Genomic DNA, 27,519 nt, shown 5'->3' on the forward strand with positions numbered 1-27,519 from the left:
TCACCCAAAAATGAAAATTCTGTCATCATTTACTCACCCTCAAGTTGCTTCAAACCTGTATGAGTTTCTTTGATCTGCTGAACACATAAGAAGATATTTTGAAAAAAGTTTGTAACAAAGCAGATAGAGCAACCATTGCCTACCATATTTTTTACCCTACTATGGTAGTTAATGGTTGCTCTATCTGCTTGGTTACAAACATTCTTCTAAATATCTTCTTTTGTGTTCAGCAGAACAAAGAAAATCATACAGGTTTGAAACAACTTGAGGGTGAGTAAATGATGACAGACTTTTCATTTTTGGGTGAACTATCCCTTTAAGACACATCTTTACTTTTTAGCCTTTCCTGATTGTAAAATGACTGTTGTCTTGTTTTTCTTACTCTATTTTATTATTATTATTATTATTATTATTATTATTATTATTTTATTTTATGATCAGCATTTTAGCCCCGGTCAGTGTAAAGCTGAATTTAAATATAAATAAAATAACATTTACTTACTTACTTACTTTTGCCAAACATTACTTTCCTTACCTCCTTACCTATGTCTCCTTATGTTCTGCCTCGATCTCTTCGATCTTCTGGTTGTGAACTTCTTACTGTAACCAGATTTTGCTTGTCATCAATGGGCAGCAGGTCTTTTTCCGTCATTGCACCTAAACTATGGAACTCTCTACCACACTGAAAAAACAGGAAAACACATGTTGTCCAATTTACTTAATCGTATTATTTGTGATCTACGCAACAAATTTGTGTTTCTCTTCTAAACATGATTTCATTGCTTTCGATTAATGTAATTCTCTAAAATGTGCAATCTACTAGATTAAATTATTTGGGGTGAATGTGAACCAATTAAGTACTCGAAAATGATTTTTGCTGAAACTGTAGTTCCCAGCATGCTTTGCTCGGGACTTGACGACTAGAGTAAAATTGTTGAAATTAAGTGTTATTTTATGTGTTTTTGGGCAAAATGAGAAAAAGGGGGAGACTTTATATTGTTTATTAGTGTTCAATGTTTAATTATGTTTGAATTATTCGAACCATTTAAATTACACTGGGTTACCATAGTGGAGAAGAGCGGAGCGATTGCTTAGTTTGTGGACTGACTCAACACATGGCATTAAAGAGCATTTCACACTTAGCACATATATGATGTGCTATTGCTGGCAAATATAATGAAAGCTACTGAGTACTGTAATATAGATCAGTCAAGTGACAACAAAAATATACAAAATTAAACATGTGTTTTGTTTAAGAGGCAGAGTCTCAAGCCCCCGTGTGCACCACTGTTGTTAGGGAGCCATATTAAAATCATTGTGAGACTACTCAATTCAGTTACTTAAAAATGACTTAATTCCATTATGTTGAATTTATGTGAACAAATTATGTTTGTTTAACTTAATTGAATCATGTGGAACCGATGTACATGATAAAATCATGTAAATCCAACACACCATTTTTTTCAGTGCACTGGCTCTATGACTGTAACCTCACTCTCACAACTCAAAACCTACTTGTTCACCCAATACTATTAGGCATAATGTACTCCTTACCCTATGCTACCAGCTGTTTTTCTCTCAATATTTATGTTGTATTGTACACTCTAAAAACTAATTAGTTCAGTTTACTTAATTAACTTGTGCAAACTTGTTGCCTTAATTCAATTAAGTTTTAAGTAAGCATTACTTAATTGCATTAAGTTGTTCTTACTTAAACCGTTTAAGTTTTGTCAACTTAATTCTATCTGGGATCTGAGGAAGTGTACTCCCAGAGTGCACTGTGGCATGAATAAATTAATTGCTTCGTTTTACTATGTTTGCCTTTATTTTACTATTTGTCTTTTGTCAGTATAACCCCAATAATGACAGCAAGTAAAATAGTAAAGGTCGTATTAATAATAAAAAATAAAAAAATAAATAAAAAAAATCCTTGTTACCATTGTTGTGTTTTGCATGCTGAATGTTGAAGTGTGTGTGTGACACACTCGAGCATTGTCAAATAATATTGTGACAAATATAGAGGGATTATATCAACTCAATTAAAAGGTTATGCCATAAATATTAGCAAATAAAAAGTTAAAAGGTCATTATTTGACATGAAAAATAGTTATGTTCTATATCATTAATATACACATACATACATACATACATATATATATATATATATATATATATATATATATATATATATATATATATATATATATATATATATATATATTAATTACTTCCCTTGTTTTGAAATCAATTTCTTGTTGCATTGCTACATTAATAGGAAGTTAATTACTATAATATGAACGAAGTTCCAAGTGTCCAACCAAAGGGAACACTAATCACAATTATGGTGAGAAGAAGTGGAGGAAATGAGTGATAAGTCTAGGAAAAATTGCCCCGCCTCAAAAACACTTTGCCCGTCTGCCCGTCCACCTGCTTGTTTTTTTGCTTTGGCCAAATGGTACTCAAACCAGTCAAGTAATGTTTACTTGAGTTTTCTAAGTAACGAAGGCATAGCATGCAAATAGTTCAGATTACTTACTTGTTTTAAGTAAGGTCAACAAATTATTGGACATTAAGTAAAGTTTACTAAAAAAGTCTTAGTAAGAACAACTGTTGGGTTTCTGATTTTGTTTACTTAATAATTATGTGCTGTATCTCTGTTTCCAGTTCACAATTGTACTATGATTTGCAACTGCGTCTCTTATCTTTTCCCGGACTGGGCAAATACCGTCCATCTAAATGATTATTAACTATACGAAATGACTGTTTATGATTATGTGAATCGACTGTCTGTTACTGCTTGTAAAGCGCCCTTGAGCCTAGGAAAGGCGATATATGAATTAAACATATTTTTACTGTCTCGTTGTGTGAAAGGGGCTATTACACCTTATTTGCAATGACCTTAATAAAAGCATTGGCATACTGAAGTGTAAACACTAGTGACAGACTTCATTTATCCCCACAGGTTTTATATCCTTGGCTATTCCTCGGTGCATTCACACTCTTCACAACAATACAAAAGAACAGCACAATATTTATTAAAATAATATTTAGAGGAGAAATTGTGGACGGAAGAATTTGCATTCATTCATACATGTAGATAATGCAAACATGTAAATATAAATTACGTTTTTACATTGCATTACAGCACCGCAGTAATGCAAACATGACTTTATCTGCACTGCAATAATGTAAACATGTAAATATGAATTGTAAAATGGATCTGTGGTGGCATAATAAAGTTTCAGTTGTGATTATTTTGCCATTCCCTATTCTCATTCAACCAGACATTAAAACACCATGAGAAATGTTTATGTTTTTGACATGCATGAATTAATGCATGTAAACCTTCATCTTTCTTCCACAAAACACACAATGCTCTAGGGTTAGAAACATGGTGAGATCTGTGCAATTAGCAACCCTGCAGCACTTTCACAAGGCTTTAGTTCAATGATACAAGCTTAACAATGTTAAAATATTCATAAGTGCACTGTAAAAAATAATTCCGCATTTTAGTTATTTCAACGTAATTTTGTAAGTTAATACAACTTGCAGTTTCTGAATTTGTTAGTTCAACTTAACATGTTACGTTTTCACGGTCTCAACTAGTCTGTAAGTTGACTTAACTAGAGTATGTGTCACCTCAACTTAAGAACATAAGTAAGTATGCTAAGTAAGTTAGTTTATAAGTTCTCATTATTTATCGCGAGATCACGTGAAGCGGGAAACAGGTCTCGTTCATCCATGCAAGATCGAGTTTATCAGCAGATGATATAATCCTCCCATCATCATCATCAAATCTGGTAAGTAAATATTCGTTCATATTGGTGTAATAACTTGTAAAATTACATATATGAAGTAACCATCCATGTATTGTTTACATATCAACGTTTCTATATTAAGAAGCTATCTAAGCTTAACTATTAACTATCACTTTTGACCGTTTCTAACCCAGTTTGGCCATTTATGTAGTTGATAGTTAGCAAACTATTGTTAAAATCTATAAAACTAGTCAATTATTACTTGTTTTCCTTTTATTTATCATGCAACATTATTTCATTTAGATGCCAAATAGGCACGTGGCTAGACGTTAAAATTTTATTCGGAGGATATTTCGATCCCCCAAATTTTTTATTTAACGTTATTCAAATGACACCGAATTCAGTTTTTTTTTTTTTGAGAAATACGTGATAGGGATGAATGGCACAACGCGCGTTCATAATCACTGTCGTGTTCAAGTTCTTTCCGCCAAATCAGCGAGTCTAACATAAATCACCATACAGGCAAAGCAGCTTCGACGCGTGAGTATGATATCAACGAGCTGACAAATATAATGTAATTTAATGTGAAACTGAGTGGTGCGGCAGGATTATCACGAATCCTCCGGTGTTCAAACCGGAATGCTCCATAACTGAACAGTTGTTCAGCTGTCTAGTTTCACCGTGTTTTCCCAAAAACTATGGTGAAATGCTTACGTGTCTGTGTTTCGCCAAACTACATTGTTCCCTAAAATCATGTACTCTTATGAACGCTTCTGTGTACAAGTAGTCAAGCTTTGGGATATACGTTATAACTGCATCTTTAATGGACAGCTCTGTTGTTTAGATCCATCTGGTCCATCCTTTCACCGTTAAACTGGCCTGTCAATCATATTATTAAAACAAATAAATGTCTCTTACCGTGAAATAAGGTTTTGGTCATATTCACCTCTACAATTTAGGATGGATAGAAAAGTATAGCTTTTATTAATAAATTCTAATGTTGATCTATCTTAGTGCAAGTGTCTCAGACAGCCACCAAGCTAACAGTAAAAAAACTAACATTCCTCACACTCAAATGCAGTTTAATATGATCGTTTAGAGGAAATAAAACAGCTCTGTAACATTACATTTTTGATTTTATAAATACATGTCAATAAATATATATCAAGAAATTTTGTGAGACACTATTACTGTAGTTCTATTACTCTAATCTTGATTTGTGTACTCTGTTTATTAAATGTTGGTTGACATAATTTTTCTTTTCTTCATAGAATTACTTAAGGCAGTGCCGCAAGCTCGACCAATGAAGTGGAGCTGCAAGTTCTGCCATTTCACAACAACCAATCAACGCATTTTCATAAGGCACTACAAGGTGAAGCACTGCCATCACGCAAGTAATTGTCCACTTCCCTGCATCTATAAAGACTGTGTGTATTCATTTAGAACTGAGTTTGCTAAAAAAAAAACATTTGGCCAGGAACCATAAACAATCTGTCCGACTCTGTGCTGCGGCATTCACGTTGAACTGTATAATTTGTCCAGCATAATTTTTGTTGCAAATATTGAAGTTAATTTGTTAATGCAGAAGTATTCAAAGGATTAGTTCACCCAAAAATGAATATTGCCCCATGATTTTCCCCCATTTACTCACCCTCAAGTCATCCTAGGTGTATATGACAATCTTCTTTCAGACGAACACAATCAGAGTTGTATTAAAAAACACCCTGATGCTTCCGGACTTTATAATGGCAGTTAATTACAACCATCAGTTATAAGCTTAAAAAAGTAAATACATCCATCAACTGCTCCACACGGCTCTGGTGGGTTAATAAAGGCATTCAGAAGCAAAGCGATGAGTTTTGTATAAGAAAAATATCCATATTTAATAACTAGCTTCCGGCCAAACAAACATATGGATTTGACTTAAGTCTAAAGCGCAACTTATGCGAGTAATGCGACATACTGCTGAAATTTAGTCTACGCCATAACGCACTACGCTACTTCCGACGTCACAAATTGCATAAGTTGTATGTGCAAGTAGAATTAATTATACAAACGCATCGCTTTGCTTTAGAAGGCCTTTATTAACCCCCGAGCCGTGTGGAGCACTTTTATGAGCTTATAACTGTTGGTTGCAGTTCACTGCCATTATAAAGCTTGTAAGCATCAGAGTGTTTATTTATATAACTCTGATTGTGTTCGTCTGAAAGAAAAATGTCATATACCCCTAGGATGACTTATTTATTTATTTATTTATAGTTTATTTAATAGGGACAGATACAGTAAACATAGATTATCTTCATGACGAGTAAATCATGAGGTAATCTTCATTTTAAAGTGATCTAATCATTTAAAATATTGTAGCTTGATTGTAACTTTTTATACCCTTGCTTCATTTAGTGTACAGTACTATGAATATGCAAAATTCCTCCATTTATTCACAGTGTATAGTATTTGACTTAATTCTATCAGTTTAAAGGAATAGTTCATCCAAAAATTAATGTTCTGCCAATAATTACTCACTCTCATGTCGTTCCAAACCTGCAAGACCTTTTTCGGAACACAAATTAAGATATTTGGATTGAAATCCACAACCTTTCAGACCCTTCATAGACAGCAATGTAATTAGCAAGTTTCAAGGCCCAGAAAGGTATTATGGACATCTATAAAATAGTCTGTGTGGCATCAGTGGTTCAACCTTAACTTAATGAAGCTACAAGAATACTGTATGTGTGAAAATAAAACAAAAATATTGACTTTATTCAACCATTTCTTCTTTTCCGTGTCAGACGACGTGCGCTCACAAGAGTACCACAAAATGAAGTAGAACCCAGATGTGCTGCACCTTGTTTACAAGCAGAGGAATGTACACACATGCGTTGTGGCACTCTTGTATCTGTGTGTCTGAGACTGATATGGAAGAGCAAACATTTTTGAACAGAGTCATTATTTTTGTTTTCTTTGCGCACAAAAATTATTCTTGTGGCTTCACAACATTACACTTGAACTACTGGTGTCACATGGACTCAATTAACGATGTCCTTAGTACCTTTATGGGCCTTGAATGTAGTAGTTCGTAGTTGGGTCAGAAAGCTCTCTGCTTTCATCAAAAATATCTTAATTTGTGTCCTGAAGAAGAACGAAGGAAAAACACTAAAACTAAATAAACACTGAAACTGGCTTCAATGAAACAGGCCTCAGATCAGTAAATCAACTTCTAACAACAGTTATAAGTAAACATTTTTTTCTTTAGGGGGAGGCATCAAATCAACGAAAGAGGGTTGCAGTACTGCAGGGCCTGCCATGGTTCATGCGTGAAAATCCATCACAATTCATAAAGATCTGTGAGGTATGTGGAAAGTAAGGAGGCACGCTGGAGGCCGTTGAGTAGTTGAAGTTAATGTATTATTTCTAAGTATGTGGATGGAGAATGTGTGAAAAATATACAAAAATATATGATTTGTTGACTTATGGTAATTAAGATTTGGTGTACTAATGTTGTGTTTAAGTCTTTGAATGTGAAAGCACATTTTGAAGTTTGTCATTTTTTTAATACAGCACACAGATTCTGAGGAACATGATCAGGGGCATGACTCTTGGAATCATCACAGTGGTGGAAGATGTGACGGATCCCATTCCCTGCAACCCCAGTGATGTGTCCCTTGTCATCGAGGAAGCAGTTGTTCTGCGAGGACTTGGTGACGTACCAAATGCGTATATGAATATGATGGGATTGCTTTATGCTCTCAACATAAACTACCCAAAAAACCTCAGATACACTTTTGAGGTGATTCAGAGGCTGTTGATGGACATTGGAGCCGATACCTGCAGTGCAAGAGTGCACTCCCTTAAAAATACACTGTTGAATTGAAGATGTTGTGGAGGTAAGGTGTTATGTTTTTCTACCAAGAGCCTGTGTTTGCATTTTACAGTTCTCTGCATCAATGGCCTGACATCCATTTTCATTGTTTTTTCAAGATGTTATGCGTTTTAAAGTTATTTTACAGTTAAAGGGGTATTATTAATGTGAAAAGTGTTAGTTTACCGAAAAAAAAAGTTTTTGTTAATCCTTGAATTATAAAGGAAGATATTTTTAATGAAATCTGTGAGCTTTCTGTCCCTTCTTTGACAGTCTATGGAACTAGCACATTCAAGGTCTGCAAAGATAGTAAAAAAATATCTTAAAGTAATCCAAGTGACTCCAGTGGTTTATATATTTACATGCAACAGTGTCTGCATTCGCGTACACACAAGAAGTATGTGCTGTAATGCTCTTGTTAACATGCAATGAAACACTCACAATGCTTAATAAAACTGAGGTTAAACCACTGAAATCACTTAGATTACTTTAAGTATGTCTTTTCAGTACCTTGAATGTGCTAGTTGCGTAGGCTGTTAAAGAAGGGACAGAAAGCTCACAGATTTCATTAAACATATTAAAATTTTTCTTCCAACAAAAGAAAACCTTAAAGGGTTAGTTCACCCAAAAATGAAAATTCTGTCATTAATTACTCACCCTCATGTCGTTCGAGACCCGTAAGACCTCCGTTCATCTTCAGACACAAATGAAGATATTTTAGTGTAAAGCTGATGCTGAGAAAGGCTTCAGATAGGCCTCCATTGGCATTCAGTACACTTATACTCCCAAGACGGATAAAAGGCACTTAAAACATCGTTACAAAGTCCATCTCACCACAGTGACTCTACAATAATCTTACGATGCGACGACAATAGTTTTTGTGCGCAAAAAAAATCAAAATAACACCTTTATCCAACTTGTTACTGCCTTCCGTGTGTGCCTCCACAACGCATGCGTGAGAATATGAGCAGATCTGGCGTTCGGACACATGACCCAGAAGCGATTTGTTTACAAGCAGAGGAAGACGCGCGTGTCTAAGCTGTTGGATTCTACATTGATCGTGCTTTAGGTCTCGGCGTAGTTCTCAAAATGGGGCTAAAGTGTGCATTTCATGGATTCCCGAACGCTGGCGCTACGTCATATTCTCGCGCATGCGTCTTGGAGGCACACACGGAAGGCAATAACAAGCTGGATAAAGGTGTTATTTTGATTTTTTTTTTGCGCACAAAAACTATTGTCGTCGCATCGTAAGATTATTGTAGAGTCACTGTGGTGAGATGGACTTTGTAACGACATTTTAAGTGCCTTTTATCGGTCTTGGGAGTATAAGTGTACTGAATGCCAATGGAGGCCTATCTGAAGCCTTTCTCAGCCATCAGCTTTCAACAAAAATATCTTCATTTGTGTTCCGAATATGAACGGAGGTCTTACGGGTGTCGAACGACATAAACTCACCCTTATGTCGTTCGACACCCGTAAGACCTCCGTTCAAAGGGTTTCTTTGAATGGATCCTTTAAAGGGTTAGTTCACCCAAAAATTAAAATTCTGTCATTAATGACTCACCCTAATGTCGTTCCAAACCCATAAGACCTCCGTTCATCTCCGGAACACAGTTTAAGATATTTTCGATTTAGTCCGAGAGCTTTCTGTCCTTCCATTGAAAGTGTATGCACACTCTACAGTCCGTGTCCAGAAAGGTAAGAAGAAAGGTATGAAAAACATCATCAAAGTAGTCCATGTGACATCAGTGGGTTAGTTAGACTCTTTTGAAGCATCGGCAATACATTTTAGTCCAAAAATAACAAAAACTACGACTTTATCCAGCATTGTCTTCTCTTCCGCGTTTGTTTGAATCCGCGTTCACGAGTCCACAGCGTCTTACGTCAGCAGCGGGATTCAATATGTCAAAATGTATTGCCGATGCTTCAAAAGAGTCTAACTAACCCACTGATGTCACATGGACTACTTTGATGATGTTTTTCATACCTTTCTTCTTACCTTTCTGGACACGGACTGTAGAGTGTGCATACACTTTCAATGGAAGGACAGAAAGCTCTCGAAAATATCTTAAACTGTGTTCTGGAGATGAACGGAGGTCTTATGGGTTTGGAAAGACATTAGGGTGAGTCATTAATGACAGAATTTTCATTTTTGGGCGAACTAACCCTTTAAGCCAGTTTTTGGATGACATAAGGGTGAATAATATTATTGAATTTTATTTGACAGATTCATTATTTGTTTTATTTGAGAAAAAAAATGTCTGTAATTTATTTCTCTCATTTCTATATTCTAGTTTTTAGTTTGTATTTACAAATATTCAGAAAATTCATTTTTCTGTTTCATTCTGGTTTTTATTTTATTTTATTCTAATCCTTTGAATATGTTAATGTTGTCCATGTATTGATTTGTAAGGGACAATAAAATATAAAATATGTTTATATGGAAAATGTGTTTGTTTATTTATTTGGTTGAATGAGCTATTACAAGTTGAGAAAATATACCAAATTAAGTTCAATGAACAAAAAGTTTAGTACAGATAACTTGAAAATGTAAGTTTTCATATTTCAACTAAACTTTGCAAGTACAAGTTACTTGAAATAAGTTGTTGGGTCAACTATTTTACCTATATCAACTAAACTTTTTAAGTTGAAAATACTTTGTAGATTAAGTTAATAAAACTTAACTGAGTCAAAGCAAAAAGATAACTAAAAAATGTAAGTTGAGTGAACAAATTTTTTTTTACAGTGTGGCTACAAATCTAAAAGTTACTCATGTGGTGCAAAACCTTACAGTTCAAAAGTTATTAGCACAAACATAAGTCAAATTTTGGACAGGTGGTGGCGCTAGAGGGATTGAGATCAAGAACAGTTGTGTACAATTTTTGTTCAGGTTCATTTAATGAATAGAAAGTTCAAAAGAACAGCATTCATCTGAAATATAAAGCTTTTGCAACATTATAAATATCTATACTGTCACTTGATCAATTTAATGCATCCTTGCTGAATAAATATTAATTTCTTTAAATTAATACCCCCTCCAAAAAAAAAAAAAAGATATTACCAACCCAAAACTTTTGAACGGTAGTACAATGTTACAAAAGCTTTCTTTTTCAGATAAATACTGTTCTTAGAACATTCTATTCATCAAAGAATCCTACAAAAAAATTTTACACAACTGCTTTCAACTTAGATAATAATCATAAATGTTTCTTGAGCAGCAAATCAGCATGAATGATTTCTCAAGGATCATGTGACACTGAAGACTGGAGTAATGATGCTCAAAATTCAGCTTTGCATCACGAGAATAAATTACATTTTTAAATATATTCAAATAGAAAACAGTTATTTTACATTTTAATAATATTTCACAATATTACAGATTTTTTGTAGCATTAATAACATAAAACCCAAAATAGTACAGTTTCCAAACTATATATTTGCCCACTTTCCTACACACACACACACACACACACACACACACACACACACACACACACACACACACACACACACACACACACACACACACACACACGCACACACACATATATATACGTTATCTTTATTATTTTTTATTATTTATTTATTTATTTTATTATTATTGTTAATAATAATATTTTCACTTTCATTCATTCATTCATTAATTTATTTAGTTCTTCCAATTCCATCAATGGTCCATGAAGGAAAGCAAGGATATGAGAGAGAAGATGTTAATAGATCATCCATACATAAGAGAAATAAAGAGAGCTACAAATAGCCCATTAGATGCTCTGTTTTCAATTCCAGAGCTAAAGCGAGCATTGACAAACACTAAGGCTTCAACTCCAGGACAAGACGAAATAAGCTATGTTATGTTAAAAAAGTTAAGTGATGAATCGTTGAGTATAATTCTGGAATTTTATAATAGGGTATGGGAGGAAGGGGTTTTACCCCAGGGTTGGAAAGAAGCTTTAATTATCCCTATTAAGAAACCGGGTAAAGATCCAAGTAACCCTCTAAATTATAGACCAATAGCATTAACTTCACACTTATGTAAAGTAATGGAAAAAATGATTACTGAACGGTTGATGTATAATATGGAGAAGAATAACTTTTTCTCTCCATATCAAAGTGGTTTCAGAAGAGGAAGAGGAACAATGGATTCAATTATCAAATTAGAATCAGATATTAGGAAAGCTTTTATCAATAAAGAAACAGTAATAGCAGTTTTCTTTGATGTTGAGAAAGCTTATGATATGTTATGGAAAGAGGGTTTGCTAATTAAATTAAATCAAATGGGAATAAGTGGAAGAATATATAATTGGATTAAAGAGTTTTTAATTGAAAGAAATATTAAAGTCAAAGTTGGAGATTACATTTCAAGGGAGGGAAGAGTTGAAAATGGTACTCCACAAGGAAGTGTCATAAGTCCTCTTTTATTTATAATTATGATTAATGATGTTTTTGCAACAATAGGGGAAAATATAAATAAATCTTTGTTTGCAGATGATGGAGCTCTGTGGATTAGAGGTAGGAATGTTGAGTATATTGTCAATGAAATGCAAACAGTTTTAATAAATGTAGAAAAATGGTCTTCTAAATGGGGTTTTACATTTTCTGTTTTTTACAAAATAAAAGGAGAAGTATAGATTTAAAGTTGAAATTATATAATAAAGAGTTAGAACAAGTTAAAGTGATAAAAATTTTAGGTATGTGGTTTGATGCAAAGGTTACATGGAATAATCACATAAGTAAGATGGAGGGAAAATGTAAAAAGATTTTGAATGTAATGAGGTGTATTTCTGGATGTGAGTGGGGAGCTGACAGATTGGCATTAAAAACCATTTATTCAACAATGGTTAGAGCAATATTAGACTATGGATGTATGGTATATGGCTCAGCAGCTAAATCACAGTTAGAAAAATTAGAAAGAATACAATCACAAGCTTTGAGAATTTGTTGTGGAGCTTATCCCTCCTCCCCAGTCCCAGCGTTACAGGTGGAGATGGGGGAAATGCCAGTTCATCTAAGAAGGAAACAATTGATTTTTGACGTATTGGGTCAGCTTAAAAGGCCAACAGGATAATCATCCAATAAAAGGGTTACTTGACACTTGTTGGGAACATGGAAAAAAGAAAGTTCATAGTTTTGGTTGGATTATTGAAGATTTAGTGCGGGAGATGCAACTAAATGAGTACAGAGTTATCTCAACAGTAATACTACCAACGATACCTTTATGGATTTTACCACAACCAAAAGTTGATTTATTCTTATTGGAAGAAAGACAAGATAAAGAGAAGTTACTAGAGGCAGAATTGACAAAACAGTATATTGGGATTAATTATGAACAGTATGTTCAAGTTTTTACAGATGCATCTAAGAATCCACAGAATGGTCAGGTGGGAGTAGCGTATGTTATTCCAAGACTGAAAGTGCAGATTCAAGTTCAGCTTTATTATGTCTGGAAGCTCAACAGTCTGAAACTAGACACGATATTGTTTTGGAGATCCTTCAGTTATTATACATGTTGCAACAGATAAATAGGACGGTTCAGTTTTTGTGGGTTCCGGCACATTCAGGAGTGGCAGGGAATGAAGAAGCAGACCAATTAGCTAAACAAGTAATGACAAAGGAGAATATAGATATGCAAATTCTGTATAGTAAAGCTGAAATTAAATCAATAATTAAAAAGGGGATAAATACAAGTTGGCAATTGTTTTGGGATAAAGAGTTAAGAGGCAGACATCTACCTTTATTACAACCAATGGTAGGTAAAGGAAGGAATTCAAGAGGGAGAAGAAAGGAAGATTGTGTTCTTTCAAGACTAAGGTTGGGACATACAGGGCTGAATTCAACATTGAACATAATAGGGAAGCATCCAACAGGACTGTGTGATTGGTGTGGAGTTAGAGAAACTGTAGAACATGTACTCATTCAGTGTAATAGATATATGGAGGAGAGAAGTAAGTTAATCAATGAACTTCAAAAAAAATTGTGAGCAGCAAGTAACGTTAAAAGAGATTTTGAATCCAGTAAGAGGTGATAGTCTATTAATACAATTTTTAAATAGAACTCAGTTAATTCATAGAATATAGATTATTATTAATGTTATTACTATTTCTCTGGGCTTAGAGGGACTTCGGCTGTAGATGGAGGAGCTGAACAAGCAGCAACATCGAAAGCTTGAGTTCTGATAAGACTGGGTAAAGGGAATTCAAGTCTCTGATTCATTGCTTCAGTAGATGGCGGTAATGCTCAATTTGTGATTGCGAGCCGCCAATAAAAACGAAGAAGAAGAAGAAGAAGAAGAAGAAGAAGAATCACTACACTCCAGCCCAATAGGTGGCGGGAATGCACCTATCGTTTGTTCGCCATGAAATGCCAAAAGAAGAAGAAGTGCGATGTTGCAGCACGAAGGAATTTGGGTGATGCTCCTGGCGCGAAATCTTTAAATTGATATCCTCCTTTAAATATTAACCCGCTACACGTGAATTTGATGCTAAATATTAGCCCGGTGAATGACAGAACAAATCGAAACCTTAAGATAAACATGTCAGTGACGAAGCGATGAGTTCGGGTTTGTTTTTATGAGCAAGAATCAGAGGTTGCTGCCTACGCAGTAATGTGTGACGAAAAGAACATGACCGAGAGCGGAGCGGAGAGAGACCGGTTGAAAAAGCCATCAAAATCGGTTTGTGTTTATGACTGCCGCCCGGACAGAAGCGCTACGCCGGCGAGGACGCTAGACATCGTGAACACGGATTACAATGGCTTTCTGCGGGCTCTCAGACAGGTAAAACAGCTGCTCTGTTTACCAGCGTTATTTAACCGCGCGCAGTAGCACGACATCTCTGTCATAAACCTTGTTAACAGTTACATTAAGCAGTGACAGGCGTTTCTTTTCATTTTAGGAGTTTTCTCTGTCGACAAACGAGACTTTTGTTATTAGCACGACGGACCGAAGAGAGATTGACCAAGAACTTTACAGTAAGCCCTCTAAAAGCTATTTCATAATATGTATTTACCTATTGTCATTTTATTGGTTGCAGTTTTTAAATATAAATGTTTTTATTGGATTTCAAAACTGTAAAAATGTAAATAATAATTTGAATTGTATTTACAAGTTGAGACCAAAATAATTCAAACCCACCTAGGGGAATTTTATTTGTTGAATGAGAAAGTGGGCAAAGACATTGTGTTAGAGATATCAATGACATTTTTTTTTTTAACATTTTGACTAAATGTTCCATGCCCATAATTATTCATATCCCAAACCTTATTGCAAAATTCTCAGGAGATGCAATCTTGTGCTCCATTCTAAATGCTCCTGGTAGCTTCTGGCATGTTCATCTAATCATTCTAATCAACTATAAATTCAGAACAGCTGGTAGACCTGTTGTCTACTAGTCAGTTTCTAGTCAATTGCAAGTCATGGTTAACACCAAGGATCTTGTGAACCTCCAGTTGCGCACTGTGAATGCTCATCGGAAAGGGAAAGACTACAAAGGTGTTTACAAGTACCAGTGGCCACTGTGCAAAGCAATATTAAAGACTGGTTGTGCAGGAGGCTAGGAAGAATTCAAGTATCCAGCAAAGCCATGCTGAATATTCAGAGTAATGCTGGGGTAACAACATTTCAAGGCAGACACTCCAACGGACACTATACAAGGCTCGCCTCCATGGACATTGACCAGGGAGGACTCCACTTCAAGACAGGCACAGAAAAGTTCGCCTTGCAAAGAAGCCGCCTTTTGGTCATCAATTCTATGCTCGGAAGACTCATCTTTTTGGAGTGGCCAAGCCAGAGTCCAGACCTGAATCCAGTTGAGAATTTGTGGAGAGATCTGAAGACCAGAGTGATGGCAAGGAAGCCTTCCAACCTCAAGGGCCTGGAGATCTATGCAAAAGAGAAGTGGTCCAAAATCCCAGTGGAAGTGTGCAAAAACCATTTGACAGCTGTGATGAAAAATAAAACGGCTTTGCCATGGATTATTGAGAAAGGGTATGAATAATTGTGGACATGGAATATTTTGTCAATGTAAAAAAAAGAAGCTAATATTCTTCATTAATATCTCTAACACAATGTCTTGCTTTCTTTTGTCACCTTTTTGTGTAATTTTCAGCCAGAAGATGCCTATTTGTCACAATTAAAAATTTGTCCTGTTATGAATAATTGTGTGCTTAACGGTATATATGTAAACAGTAAGAGCTCTCAAAGTTTTTTTTTTTAAATAAACATTGTAGTTATTTTCATTATTTTATTTCAAACCTATACAAAAGTAAAGAAAATATTTGATTTATATTAAATATTGTATTTTACTTATTTTCATTTTGTTTATAGTTTTTCAGTGTAGTTTTTTTATTGACATTTACATAAAAATTTAAAAAGTAAATCAAGTATTCTTTGAATTTACATATATCCATTTTAATGTTTAATTTTTTTTTAAATATATAATTTATAAAATGTATTGCCAAACAGACTAATTTTATTTTATAATTTATACTGTACAAAATAAATAAATATTAAATTTTTATTGACTTTAATTTAGTTGTTTGACATAGTTTTGCATATGAAAATGTACTTTTTTAAATATTTATTTTTAAATTATATAAAAAATAATTATAAATTATATAAAATTATTGATGTAACCCTACCCTAATTATATAAAATTCCTGATGTAACCCTCCATGTTTTTGATAGTATATTTTTTTATGTCTTTTGTGTTTGTTATAATAAATAATGAATGTTTTTATGTGTTGTGTGGACCCCAGGAAGACTAGCTGTGCTCTTGGGCATAGCTAATGGGGATCCAAATAAATAAATATGTACTGACATTGTATGTGTTTTGATGTAACAGAGGAGCTGGTCGATGGGAAAACCTTGCACCTTTTGAAATCTGTGAATCAGCAGCTGTCTATGGCGACTCAAGAGCGGATTGAGTATCTGCCGCACTACCATACTCTAGTGCAATGTGGCATGTATGAGTACTATGCTAGTGAAGGACAGAAAGCGTTGCGTAAGTTTGCATTTTCACCTCTGCCGGGCTGGCATACATGTACACATATACATTCCCATAGTCCTATCGTCAGTTTGTGAAGATCGCTGATACACAATATTATCGTTGGGTGTGGGGGGGCCTTTTTTTGCTTAGGCATTTTTGCTAATTTATTCTATCATTCATTTACTTGTTTATTTATTCATTTATTTGATTATTTACTTACTTTTATCATCACAGGAAATGACTCGCACAAAATGTGAATCATTGCCCATCATTTTGTGAGCAAAGATGGAGTCATATCGCAATATTATAAATATTTCAAACCATGAAGGCGAGCCAGTGGATATTGCACAAGCTATGTGCAAACTCTGTGCGAGTTATGTGAAGAAGTCTCAAACAACAGTAAATACAGAAACCACAGCCATTACAGAAAGTGAAAGTAAAAACTAAATGAGTGTGCCTTTGAGGCTGCATTAACACCGCTTAATCTCTCAAAGACGCCGTGAGATTAATCAACTTAAACATATGTTGATAACGCTATATAACTGTCTTAATTTATTTTTTATTATTTCTCTATGTAGTGAAAAAATTAGAAGAGAAGTATTTTGTGTTAAACAAGTTGTTGTTGAAAGTCAGTGTTTGAAATAAAGCTTGCTCATGTTGGGGAAAAATGTAATCACAGAAGAAGATTTATGTTTGAGTTCACACAGGAAACTGTTTCGGCCATGCTGACACCTCTGTAAGCTTAACAAACACAGTGTCTTTAGAAACCCAGGGGGGTAGTGGCAGGACACCTAAATTGAGAGCTTTCCCGAACCAAAGGGGTTGGATAATTTAAATTAGTTATAAGACAAAAGAGGGGCCGTTGTGTTTCTAAGACAGCAGGGGGCCATTTGTGTGTTGTTTCTCACTTTTACCATGTGTGGTAAACTACTGAGAAGGGGTGTTTAGACATTGGGGGGGTATAAGAAGCTTGTGGCTTCGTTGTGTCCCCAGTTCACACTTAAGGCAGCCTCGGATGGCTGTGTTTGACCGTGGCTCTTTCTTGCAAGAAAGATAAATCTTTATAAAGACAATTGGATTATGGTTTGTCTCTTATTAGTAGGGGTGTAACCGTAACGATTCGATTCGTATCACGATTTGAGGTTGTCGATACGATTTAAGGACGATATTGGTTATTTTAGAACGTTACGATCCGAAACGATTCAGTGACTTGAAATCGATTCAGTAACTTTTTAGCCAAAAATTGTGTGACTGAAATAAATATCTGGATACTGGTCAGTGCAGGTGAAGTTTCCTAGATTCCTTTCGTTTCTTGTAAGGGAATCAGGTATAAATTAATTATGGATATAAACAAACAAGTAAACAACAATTAATGGCAAATGCATTCAAATTTTATTTGAATAAAGTGCAACCAACAGTTTAGGTTGAATTAACAGGAAGTTAACCTTTTCTGCTCTCATTTTCAATATTCAATACATTTTCAATAAAAGCACAGTAAGTGCAACCAACATTTCAACAGTAGGTTAACCTGCTTCTTCTGCTTTTGTTTTCCAACATACAAATATTATAATATTAATATCAAAAATAAAGTGCAACTAACTTCTCTTCAGGTTTAATTAATAGTAGGTTTACCTGCTATTTTTGCTGTTGTGTTTCAACATTAAAATAATATAAATACAATATTAATATCAAAAATAAAGTGCAACCAACATTTCTTCAGGTTTAATTAACTGGCTGAACCTGCTACTACTCTCAGTTTAATAAACAAACAATATTTAACAAAAGATAAAATGTAACCAACTACGCTTCAATGACTACAGATTTACAGAATTTTTTTTTTCAAAAATATCAACTGATCAACATGATCTGACCGCAGAACACTTCTCTGTGCGTTCACTATGTCGCCAGCAGTACTAAAAACTCGCTCTGCTGGTGTCAGGAATGCACAGGTAACATTAAGCCAGGGTTGAAAGTACAGGTAGCTCTTTCTCCTGGTGGCTTGATAATTTCTCGCTCGTTGGCTTCTCCTCTGCCATCCGCCATGCTATGTTTTGTTTTCTTAGCGCTGCTGCTGGTGCATTGCGATGATGTCACAGATAGGCAGACTGAATCGAGTAATGTTTAACGCCTTTATCATTAAAAGTGCTAAGAAAAAACTTCCATATAAAGTCTGACGTGCTTAAATCCAATGCGTTATTTCCTATTATCGATACAATCGATTGATTACCTTTTAAAACAATGTTAGATCGATATATGTTGTCCGGAAGGCCAACTTGCCGAGCACAGATCGATGTAGTTAGATCATAGGAATATAAAACGATACATCGTTGTAGTAGATGAATCGTTACACCCCTACTTATTAGTGATGTCAATGAATTAATTTTTGCCGTAACACTCATAACCTTGGAACTGAAACCGAATGCTTGACCGTACCCTTCCGAGAACCAGAAGAGCAAGGAGACTGAGTTGGAGTAAATGGAGTAACTATTTTAGAGATATGCAGAGAATATCCCATGAATAGCTTTATATGTTCAAATCAGAGTTTTAACATCGATACGTGCTTATATGGGAAGTCAGTGTAATTGATAAAGTACACTGGGGAAAATATGCTGGTGAACAGTTGTATGACTCCGTACTCGTTAATTCTGAATATATTGCAGTTTCTTAATGGATTCATCAGGAAGACCAGAGTAAAGTGCTTTGCAATAATCAAGCCTAGACATAATAAGGGCTTGAACAAGCCTTCCCGACATGGGCGAGGAGAGGGAAGGTCTTAGCCTGGAAATGTCAGTGCATACTAACATAAATATGTGTATTGACAGCATAATGAAACCAAACTTTCGAATGATCTCTCCAAAAGGATAATGGGCCCTAACACAGACCCCTGTGGTACAACCTGCTGTACCAATGTTGTTTTAGATTTCTTTTTCCCCAAACATACATACTGGAAGCAGTCAGGGAGATATGATTTAAACAAAGCAAACACAACACCAGATATGCCTATCCACTCAAGAATCCTCTCAAGGACGATGGAATGACATTCAGTGTCGAAAGTTGTGTTAATGTCTACCAAAACAAAATTCTCCAAGCACCCGTATCAGCAGAAGTTAGAAGGTCGTTCAGATTTTAGACGGTCAGTCAGTTTCAGTGCTGTGTAGGGGTGTGACAGGACACTTAGATGAGACACAAGATTGGGTTCACGAGAACGAGACAAGATTTTTGCACAGTATTTTTAAGAAATCCTCAATGACAAAATTCATGACTGGAAAAATAGTCTGCAGGTGCATTTTGAAATTTTTTGACTCATCATCTTGTAATGAATGTCATTTCAGTTCTACATTCTGAGAACTAATCATATGCATTGAAAGACAACAATACTCAAGCACTATAACAAACAAACTCAACTGACTGGATTCTCTCCTGTATGATTTCACATAAGTCTCTTCAGACCTTACTGTACATGAATCATGAGCTTCCAGAACTTCTGATTGAGGCTGTGTGAGACCTCCTAATTCAACTAAAACAGTATAAATAACAGAAAGAATTAACTTTTTTTTCTTAGTCTTATTAAATGCAAACAATAAGTGCAACCATAGTAAAATTACTCTCTCAATATTTAAAGTGCAAACAGCAAAACAGAGCTAAGTGGTTACAACTACACAGCCCAGCATAAGACAGCTTTGATATTGGGAGACAGGCTATTGTAGGTCACCTAATTTGCACGAATCAGGGAGCTCACGTTCACTTTCGCTTTTGATTCGCGTTCACATGTACTCTGTGAATAGGGAGTGGCAGTGCTGAGCGCGCATTCTAGATAAGACCTTTATCAGACACTTGCACACGAATCTTCTGCCATGGTCCTGTCAATCCCCTCACCTTACGCTCGTCACATGATCAGTGAACTGTGATTCCTGCTGCACTGTCTGTGTGCGACTGCAGAGCAGAGCAGATGTTTACAATAGTTTACTGAAGCGACCATTATACAAGTGAATTAAATGGTTTTTCTATTTTAAAAAAAGCAAAACGAAAGTGGATGATGTAATGTAAACATAGCGGTGGCGTATTCTATGCTAATTTCACCCTCACGCTCCGTGGCACAAGATCTCGTCACACCCCTAGTGCTGTGTCCTGATGTAAATCCAGACTGAAATGTTTCTAATAGACAATTCGCGGACAGATATTTATGTAAAGAAAAGGTAGTTTTCCTATAGGCCTATAGTTGGATAAGTCTTCAGCATCACACCCAGTCTTTTTAGGAACTGGTGTGATAGCCGCTGTCTTGAGAGCGAATGGAACCTGCCCAGTCATTAGAGAATTATTGATAATTGCAGTAATATAGAAGGGCTAAATGTTTTAAAAACATTTTCAGTGAGGAGTAAGCTAATCTATCCAAGCTTTTATTATCCTTGCAGAGCGTCAGTTATGCAGTGATGTACTTTAAAATTATGGCGAGGCAAATGAATTGTAATATTATAAAAAATAATAATAATAATTTCATACAATAATTTGAAATGCCAAATCCTATTCATATCACCAATAGCTGTTCCTTTTGATGATATCTTTGGCTATCGTCGTTACACAATATCACTAGCTGCATTTCCATTACAGATTTTTCTAAATGGCGATAAAAAACTATTGCCAAACGACAGCATTTCCATTAACCGATGTCATGCGACAAAACCTTTTTTTTTTCCCTCTCGCGGATAAGTCATTCCAAAAATTCTGCCACGTATGTTGGGTTTATGTATATCCCAGCCACCGCACTGGACGTTACTATTAATGGAAGTAGGCATGTTTTTCAAGCATTAATGGCACGTATGAGGTGTGTCTGGGTGTTTCTCCCTCATATCTGCTTACAAGGTCATGATCATTTGTGGCATTTTTTTGTTGTTTAGAGTCATTATTCCTGTAATTCTGTTGTCTTTTATGAGTTTAATAAAGAACTCGGTCTCGTCTTTTGTCCAAACATACCGAATTATCGACTTTTACGTACGCCAGGTGACCTGTTTCCATTGCAGTTTTGCGAAAATTCGAATTGCCTGAAAAACGACCATGCGAGCGTAAAAACTTTTCAGCGATATATGGGAGTTTTTGCGAAATTGGCGCAATTACTTTGCATGTATTTTCAGTTCGCAATTTCAGTTTGCGCATTTTGAAGGGTAATGGAAATGTGCATGGCTATTGTCTATCGGCACAATCCTAATGTACATGGTGCCAGTTTGATGTGTTCTGTGTTTCTCTTTTTGTTGTGTTGCAGCCTATGCTTTTGCTGAGCTCATTGATAACGCACTGTCAGCCACAGGAAAAAACACAGGAATCAGGAGAATTGAAATCAGATTGGTGAGAATTCAACACTGACCCTCTTTCTTTATTACAAACCCTAGTGAACTTTCTCTTTGTCAGTGGCATACATCCTAAAGTTGTGACTGGAAGTCATTCATTTTCAGTAGCTACATTTACATGGACAATTTTTGCTTCAATCTAAACACAGTGTTTTTGGGATGATGTGCGCATTTACATGTCACAAGCTTAAAATCGTATTTAATCTTTTGACATGCACACACTGCACAAATAGAGTTTCCTGCATACTAGCCATCATTCTGTCATCGTTTCTTTTCTTTGTTTTAAACGCAGACTTAATACTTACCTATCTCGGGTCCTGATTGGGAGATCAAGTTTCAGTGTCTCCATGTCCTATCAAACGTATTAGAAAAAGTTTAAACCATATTGTTTTTGAAAAAAGTATCTTATGCTCACCAAGGCTGCATTTATTTGATCAAAAATATGGTAAAAACTAGAATGCTGTGAAATTTGATTACTATTTAAAATGTTTTTTAAATGCATGTTAAAATGTAATTTATTCCTGTGATGCAAAGCTGAATTTTACTCCAGTCTTCAGTGTCACATGATCCTTCATAAATCATTCTTATATGCTGATTTGCTGTTCAAGAAACATGTATTCTTCTTATTATTAGTGTTGAAAACAGTTGTGCTGCTTCATATTTTTGTGGAAAAATATTTTTGTGATCGATTTTGATCAATTTAATATATCCTTGCTGCATTTAAGTATACATTTTTTTTTCTGAAAAAAAAAAAAGATAAACTTGCTCACCCTAAACTAATGAACAGTAGATCACATACTGTAGTACACTAGGGCTTTTATTTAAAGGTACTGTAAACACTGATATTTGAAATCAACACTAAAAAAACCCACACCCCTAACCAAACGAAACACATCACTTCCTTTATTTTTTACCCCCCAAAAACAACGAAAAGAAATGCCTGCTGTTTATAAAAGTTGATTTAGCTAGTTAGCTCATTGTGGTTTAAAAAAATCTTTGTGTTTAACTGGAAAAGGCTGCTGGTCATGCTAATGCATTTGCCTGCGTTTTCTCTGAGATAAAACAACCACATAAAAACATCCGCTATTACACATTTTAGCATTCAGTTCATTCAGTGAATTATGCAGTAATGTACTTTTTGTGGCACTTAGTGCACTTTGACCTACTATTAGTCTCCATGATCCAGATTTTTTGTTCACTCTGTGTTTTTCAGCTTTTCGATGAGTCTCAGGGAGGACCTGCTGTTGTGGTGATGGATAATGGATGTGGAATGACATCTAAACAGCTGAACAACTGGGCCGTTTACCGTCTGTCAAAGTTTATACGAGAAAATGACACGTTTCATAGGTGTGCTCTTCATAAAACCTACACTTGTTTATTTTATTTTATCAAATGTGAGCTAACCCAAAACTACTCATAATTCTAGTTATGCTGGTAATTATTATGTTAAAAAAGGTTATTTTGCATCCAAAATACCCTCTTCATATTTGAAATAATATTCAATTGAGCTGTGCTCATTGTATGATGCCTATTATAGGCTGCATTTACACTGCAGGTTTTGATGCCCAATTTCGATTTGTTGACTGTATCTGTTTTTTTTTTTTGATGACCAGCTTTCATCTTCGTTTAAAAGTGACCCAAATTCAATATCTGCATTTACATTATACACATGGCGAAACAACCCAAGTTTGCCGAACTGACCTGGAAAAGGTTAGGCTGAAAAGGAAGTAAAAACAGCACAATTTACAGTGGACGTAGACGAAATGATAATACAAGCTTTTGCTTTTCACACCATTTTTAACTCTTTCCCTGCCAAACACAGAATTTTCAGTTTTTTGTGAGAAAACGCTTCCTCGCCAAACACGCAATTTTCCGTCTTTTCCCCCTATACACTAAGGGGCGCTATTACACATCTTCTGAATGAGTACAGAATCTTCTGATCAAAACACCGGTGAACAAGACGCAAAAAAACAAGCGATCGTATGTAAGCAGATGCATATGTAAAATAACGTGATCATCAACATTAAACATCAAATAAATCAAAACTGCTTAATGTTACCGAATGAAATGTCGACCCAGAATGGGACTTCGCTAATAATAGGACTTCGCAAGCATTAGGGGTGTTGATGGACTTGATCTACTCCATCTGTGTTTGATCATCGCTCTGAATCTGATCTGGTTGTAGTCTTTGACAAAAACGTGATTTTTCTCAGCTTTTTGTTCAAAATGTTGCTTTTTTTATGAAACTTACCCATATTTAAGTGTTGATAAAATAGGAATGAAGCTAGAATAGGGTCTGCGCTTTCTTTTGATATATTGCATGCTCAGATATTCATACAACAAAATATTCTATGGGCAATTACATTTTTGTGAAAATGATCAAAAACCCTGGCGGTGGCTGTTTTTTTGTGTATTTTTTTTAACGCTGGCAGAGAAAGAGATAAAGGTCAGCAAAACATTGGTCTCTTAAGGCGAAGAAAGAGGAGAGCCCTTGTTGCAGCCAGGGCAAATGCAGCAATGATCACTGCTGTAACGGCTGTGATTTGTGTCCACCTGACATACACGATTCATATCAGATTTATTTCTCCATATGAATGAGACCTAAAACAGGTATATTTCAGCATGTGCTTTTTCCTGCTTACACTTTCATGTGTCATATCCTATCTGTGCCACATGGAAGGAAAACAACGGAATTGGGTCACTTGAGCCATCTAATGTAAATGCGGACATAGATTCAAATACTAATTGTCTTATAGAGCTTGCCTTGATGACCATCAGCTTTTTTTCTCTTCTTTGTTGTGGACATAGTGAAAACCCCGGTTATGAGCGACCAAGTCCGGTTCCACGCAGTCTGAACAGTGACATCTCATATTTTGGAGTTGGAGGCAAACAGGCTGTGTTTTACATCGGCCAGTCTGTCAGGGTATGTTTGCATGCAGTTTGTTCACATTTTTTCAACAAATGTCATACTTGCAAATTAATACATTAGATTTGTTACATCACTTTTCTATAAAGCAGAACAGATATGTTCATTGAGCAATGGTAAATTAAATATTTAAAAAAAAGTGTCCATAGACCAGGTTTTGGTTAAGTGGGCTGATCCACAGTCATGTTTCACTTCTTTTCTCTGTGCCATGGTGCATGTCCATGCGGGAAAAGTCAAAGTTTCATTCAGTTCAAGCTCACTGACTGTCCACGCACAAGTTTTGCATGATCATGAATGCTTCAGTTAAAATCAACCATGCAAAGTCACTGTAGATGCAAAGCTTTATAAATTGTTTGTTAGAGTTGCCATGGACAGTCTGTAAGCTCACGCTAACTTGAACAAACCTTGGGGTCTTTAAAACAGGATATAGTGATGTTACTAAAGATTATTTTTTACTTATTTTTCATTATTTACTCGCCCTCATGTTGGTCTCTAAACTATTATGCTTTTTTCTTCTACTTATCTCTTTACATACAATAACAGTTGACATACAATAACATACAACAACAGAATAAAATGTAAATGGACTCATACATTGATTTCCAGATCTTCTGAAACCATAAAATGGCTTTGTGGAAGGGGTGATGATTTTGACTTAAAAACCCCTTTGTCACATGTTAAAATTTTTTAAAAATTGTGTTACTATTCTTGTAATGTGTTTCAGATGATCAGTAAACCTGCAGGCTCTCCAGATGTTCATGAATTTGTCATGTCTAAAGAAGACTTTGAGCGCAAGGAGCTAAACAAGGAAGACATTTACTCTGGCTTCATTAGAAACAGGAAGGTGAGTGAAATGCATGTCATTTCTTGTATCACCCATGAACCTTCACCCTGTTTTTATGCGCATTTTGAAGTATCGCATCAGAAACGAGTGATGGAAACGTCAAAGTAAAAAAAAAAAATCCCTTAATTTTTTTACGCTCGCTTGAGGTGGTTTTTGACTTGTGCGAAAAAGAGTTAATGCAAATAATGGGAGATGGAAACGTATTTGCCGAATAAATTTTGACGTAGCGAACATTAAACCCACGTGACTGATCGACTGTTTCCTCATGATGGGAATTCCGGCTCTTTTTAGAGAACTGAACCAGATCATTTGGCTCAGCTCAGTAATAACAGTATACATTTGCATGTATTGCTCATCTTGTTTTCTGACCCGATATTAAGGATGATCTTTACGCCACACTGCTCGACCACACGCACTCGAATGTTATGTTGTGTAACCTACTGTCAGGGTTCCCACGCTTCTTAAAAGTACTTGAAAGTTCTTGAATTTAAGACGCATGGATTCAAGGCCTGGAAAGTACTTGAAAACAAACATAGGTCCTTGAAAGTGCTTGAATTAAGCATTAACTACATTTTGTTAGAGTAGCATGGTGCTATTACAAACATTGGCCTTCATGCGCTGCCAAAGCCAGAACAAACCAGCGCTACGGGAGGAAGCTATTTCAATATATTTCTGCTGTTCCATAAGCGCCATCTAATGTCAAAAGCCCTATTCGGATGGTAATTGTTTCTCTTGGGGTCGTGTCGTATTTTCATCATTGTCAGGGGCTAGTCAGTGATTTTATTGCAGCCAAAATCCAGAATGTCAGTGTTTTTCTCCCACCACCCGCGTAAAAATCCCTGTCCGAATTACCTACTGTTTTTAGACAAACACCAAGGACGTGTGGTGATTTAATTATCGTCCGAATCCACATCTCGAAGTTTTCGAGATCCCTTCAAAATTCCCTGTTTATATCCTTTTTGACCACTGCAGGCCACCGTACGGTTGCGCTGTGCTGTAATTTGGATGCATTTTAAAGATCTAGACTTTACTTACTGAAATGATGGCGAGTATTTACAAGAGCGATATATTTCATCACTGCTCAAAAAATAAAAAGAAGAAAAGCACGTAAACATTTGAAATGGGCCGTTATTACGGCAGCAATTATATATGTTAAATATAATATATGTGCAGGTCTTAAAAGCCTTCAAATGGATTTTTAAAAAGGTACATGTACAGGTGATTTAATAAATAATTTTGCATATTTTTAATGCACAACAATTAACTTGTCCATATCTTTTCATTTAATTGGAAAATTCATGTATACAATGTTATCTCTATATTTTGATGTTATAATTAAGTAATGATTTATAAAAAAGAAAACTAAAACTAGTGTGAAATAAATGTTAAAAGCAGGAATAAGTTGAATCTCGTTAAAACTCGCTCGCTCTTGTACACCAGCCTCTTTACTCATTGGATTTTGTAAAATTAGAAATTTTTCCTCATTGGAAATTGTATTTTAGTTGTCAGTATATGCCTTAGCGTTACTGCATTAATGATAGACACCGGTATAGTAGGTATTTGATATATTGGCAGTAACACACCCACCTTTATCATATTTGTTGTGCTTGATTTAAAATAAAAGGTGCTTTAAAAAGTCCTTGAAAGTCCTTGAATCTGCCGTTCATGAAAGAGTGGGAACCCTGTACTGTATGTCATCACACGTGATCGCACTAGGGATGGGCATTTTTCCAAAATATTGTATTCGAATATTTGGGCTCCAGACATCGCGAGGCAGACGATGACATTATGCGATCAAATACAATCAAA

The 27,519-nt window shown here is 35.4% G+C and overlaps 1 protein-coding gene across 1 annotated transcript in view; it reads left to right on the forward strand.

Annotated features, from left to right (window-relative positions):
• The first annotated feature begins 13,976 nt into the window (after nt 1-13,976).
• The window catches only part of smchd1 (structural maintenance of chromosomes flexible hinge domain containing 1), a 76,789-nt gene continuing 63,246 nt past the window's right edge, over nt 13,977-27,519 (forward strand). The window contains exons 1-7 of the mRNA XM_079809546.1: nt 13,977-14,389; nt 14,508-14,583; nt 16,455-16,613; nt 21,856-21,938; nt 23,154-23,287; nt 24,749-24,863; nt 25,591-25,710. Coding sequence (XP_079665672.1) covers nt 14,219-14,389; nt 14,508-14,583; nt 16,455-16,613; nt 21,856-21,938; nt 23,154-23,287; nt 24,749-24,863; nt 25,591-25,710 — 858 coding nt within the window. The 5' untranslated portion in view covers nt 13,977-14,218. The remainder of the gene's footprint in view (nt 14,390-14,507; nt 14,584-16,454; nt 16,614-21,855; nt 21,939-23,153; nt 23,288-24,748; nt 24,864-25,590; nt 25,711-27,519) is intronic.

The sequence above is a fragment of the Gobio gobio genome (genome assembly GCF_949357685.1).
Source record: "Gobio gobio genome assembly, chromosome: 2".
NCBI classification, from domain to species: domain Eukaryota; kingdom Metazoa; phylum Chordata; class Actinopteri; order Cypriniformes; family Gobionidae; genus Gobio; species Gobio gobio.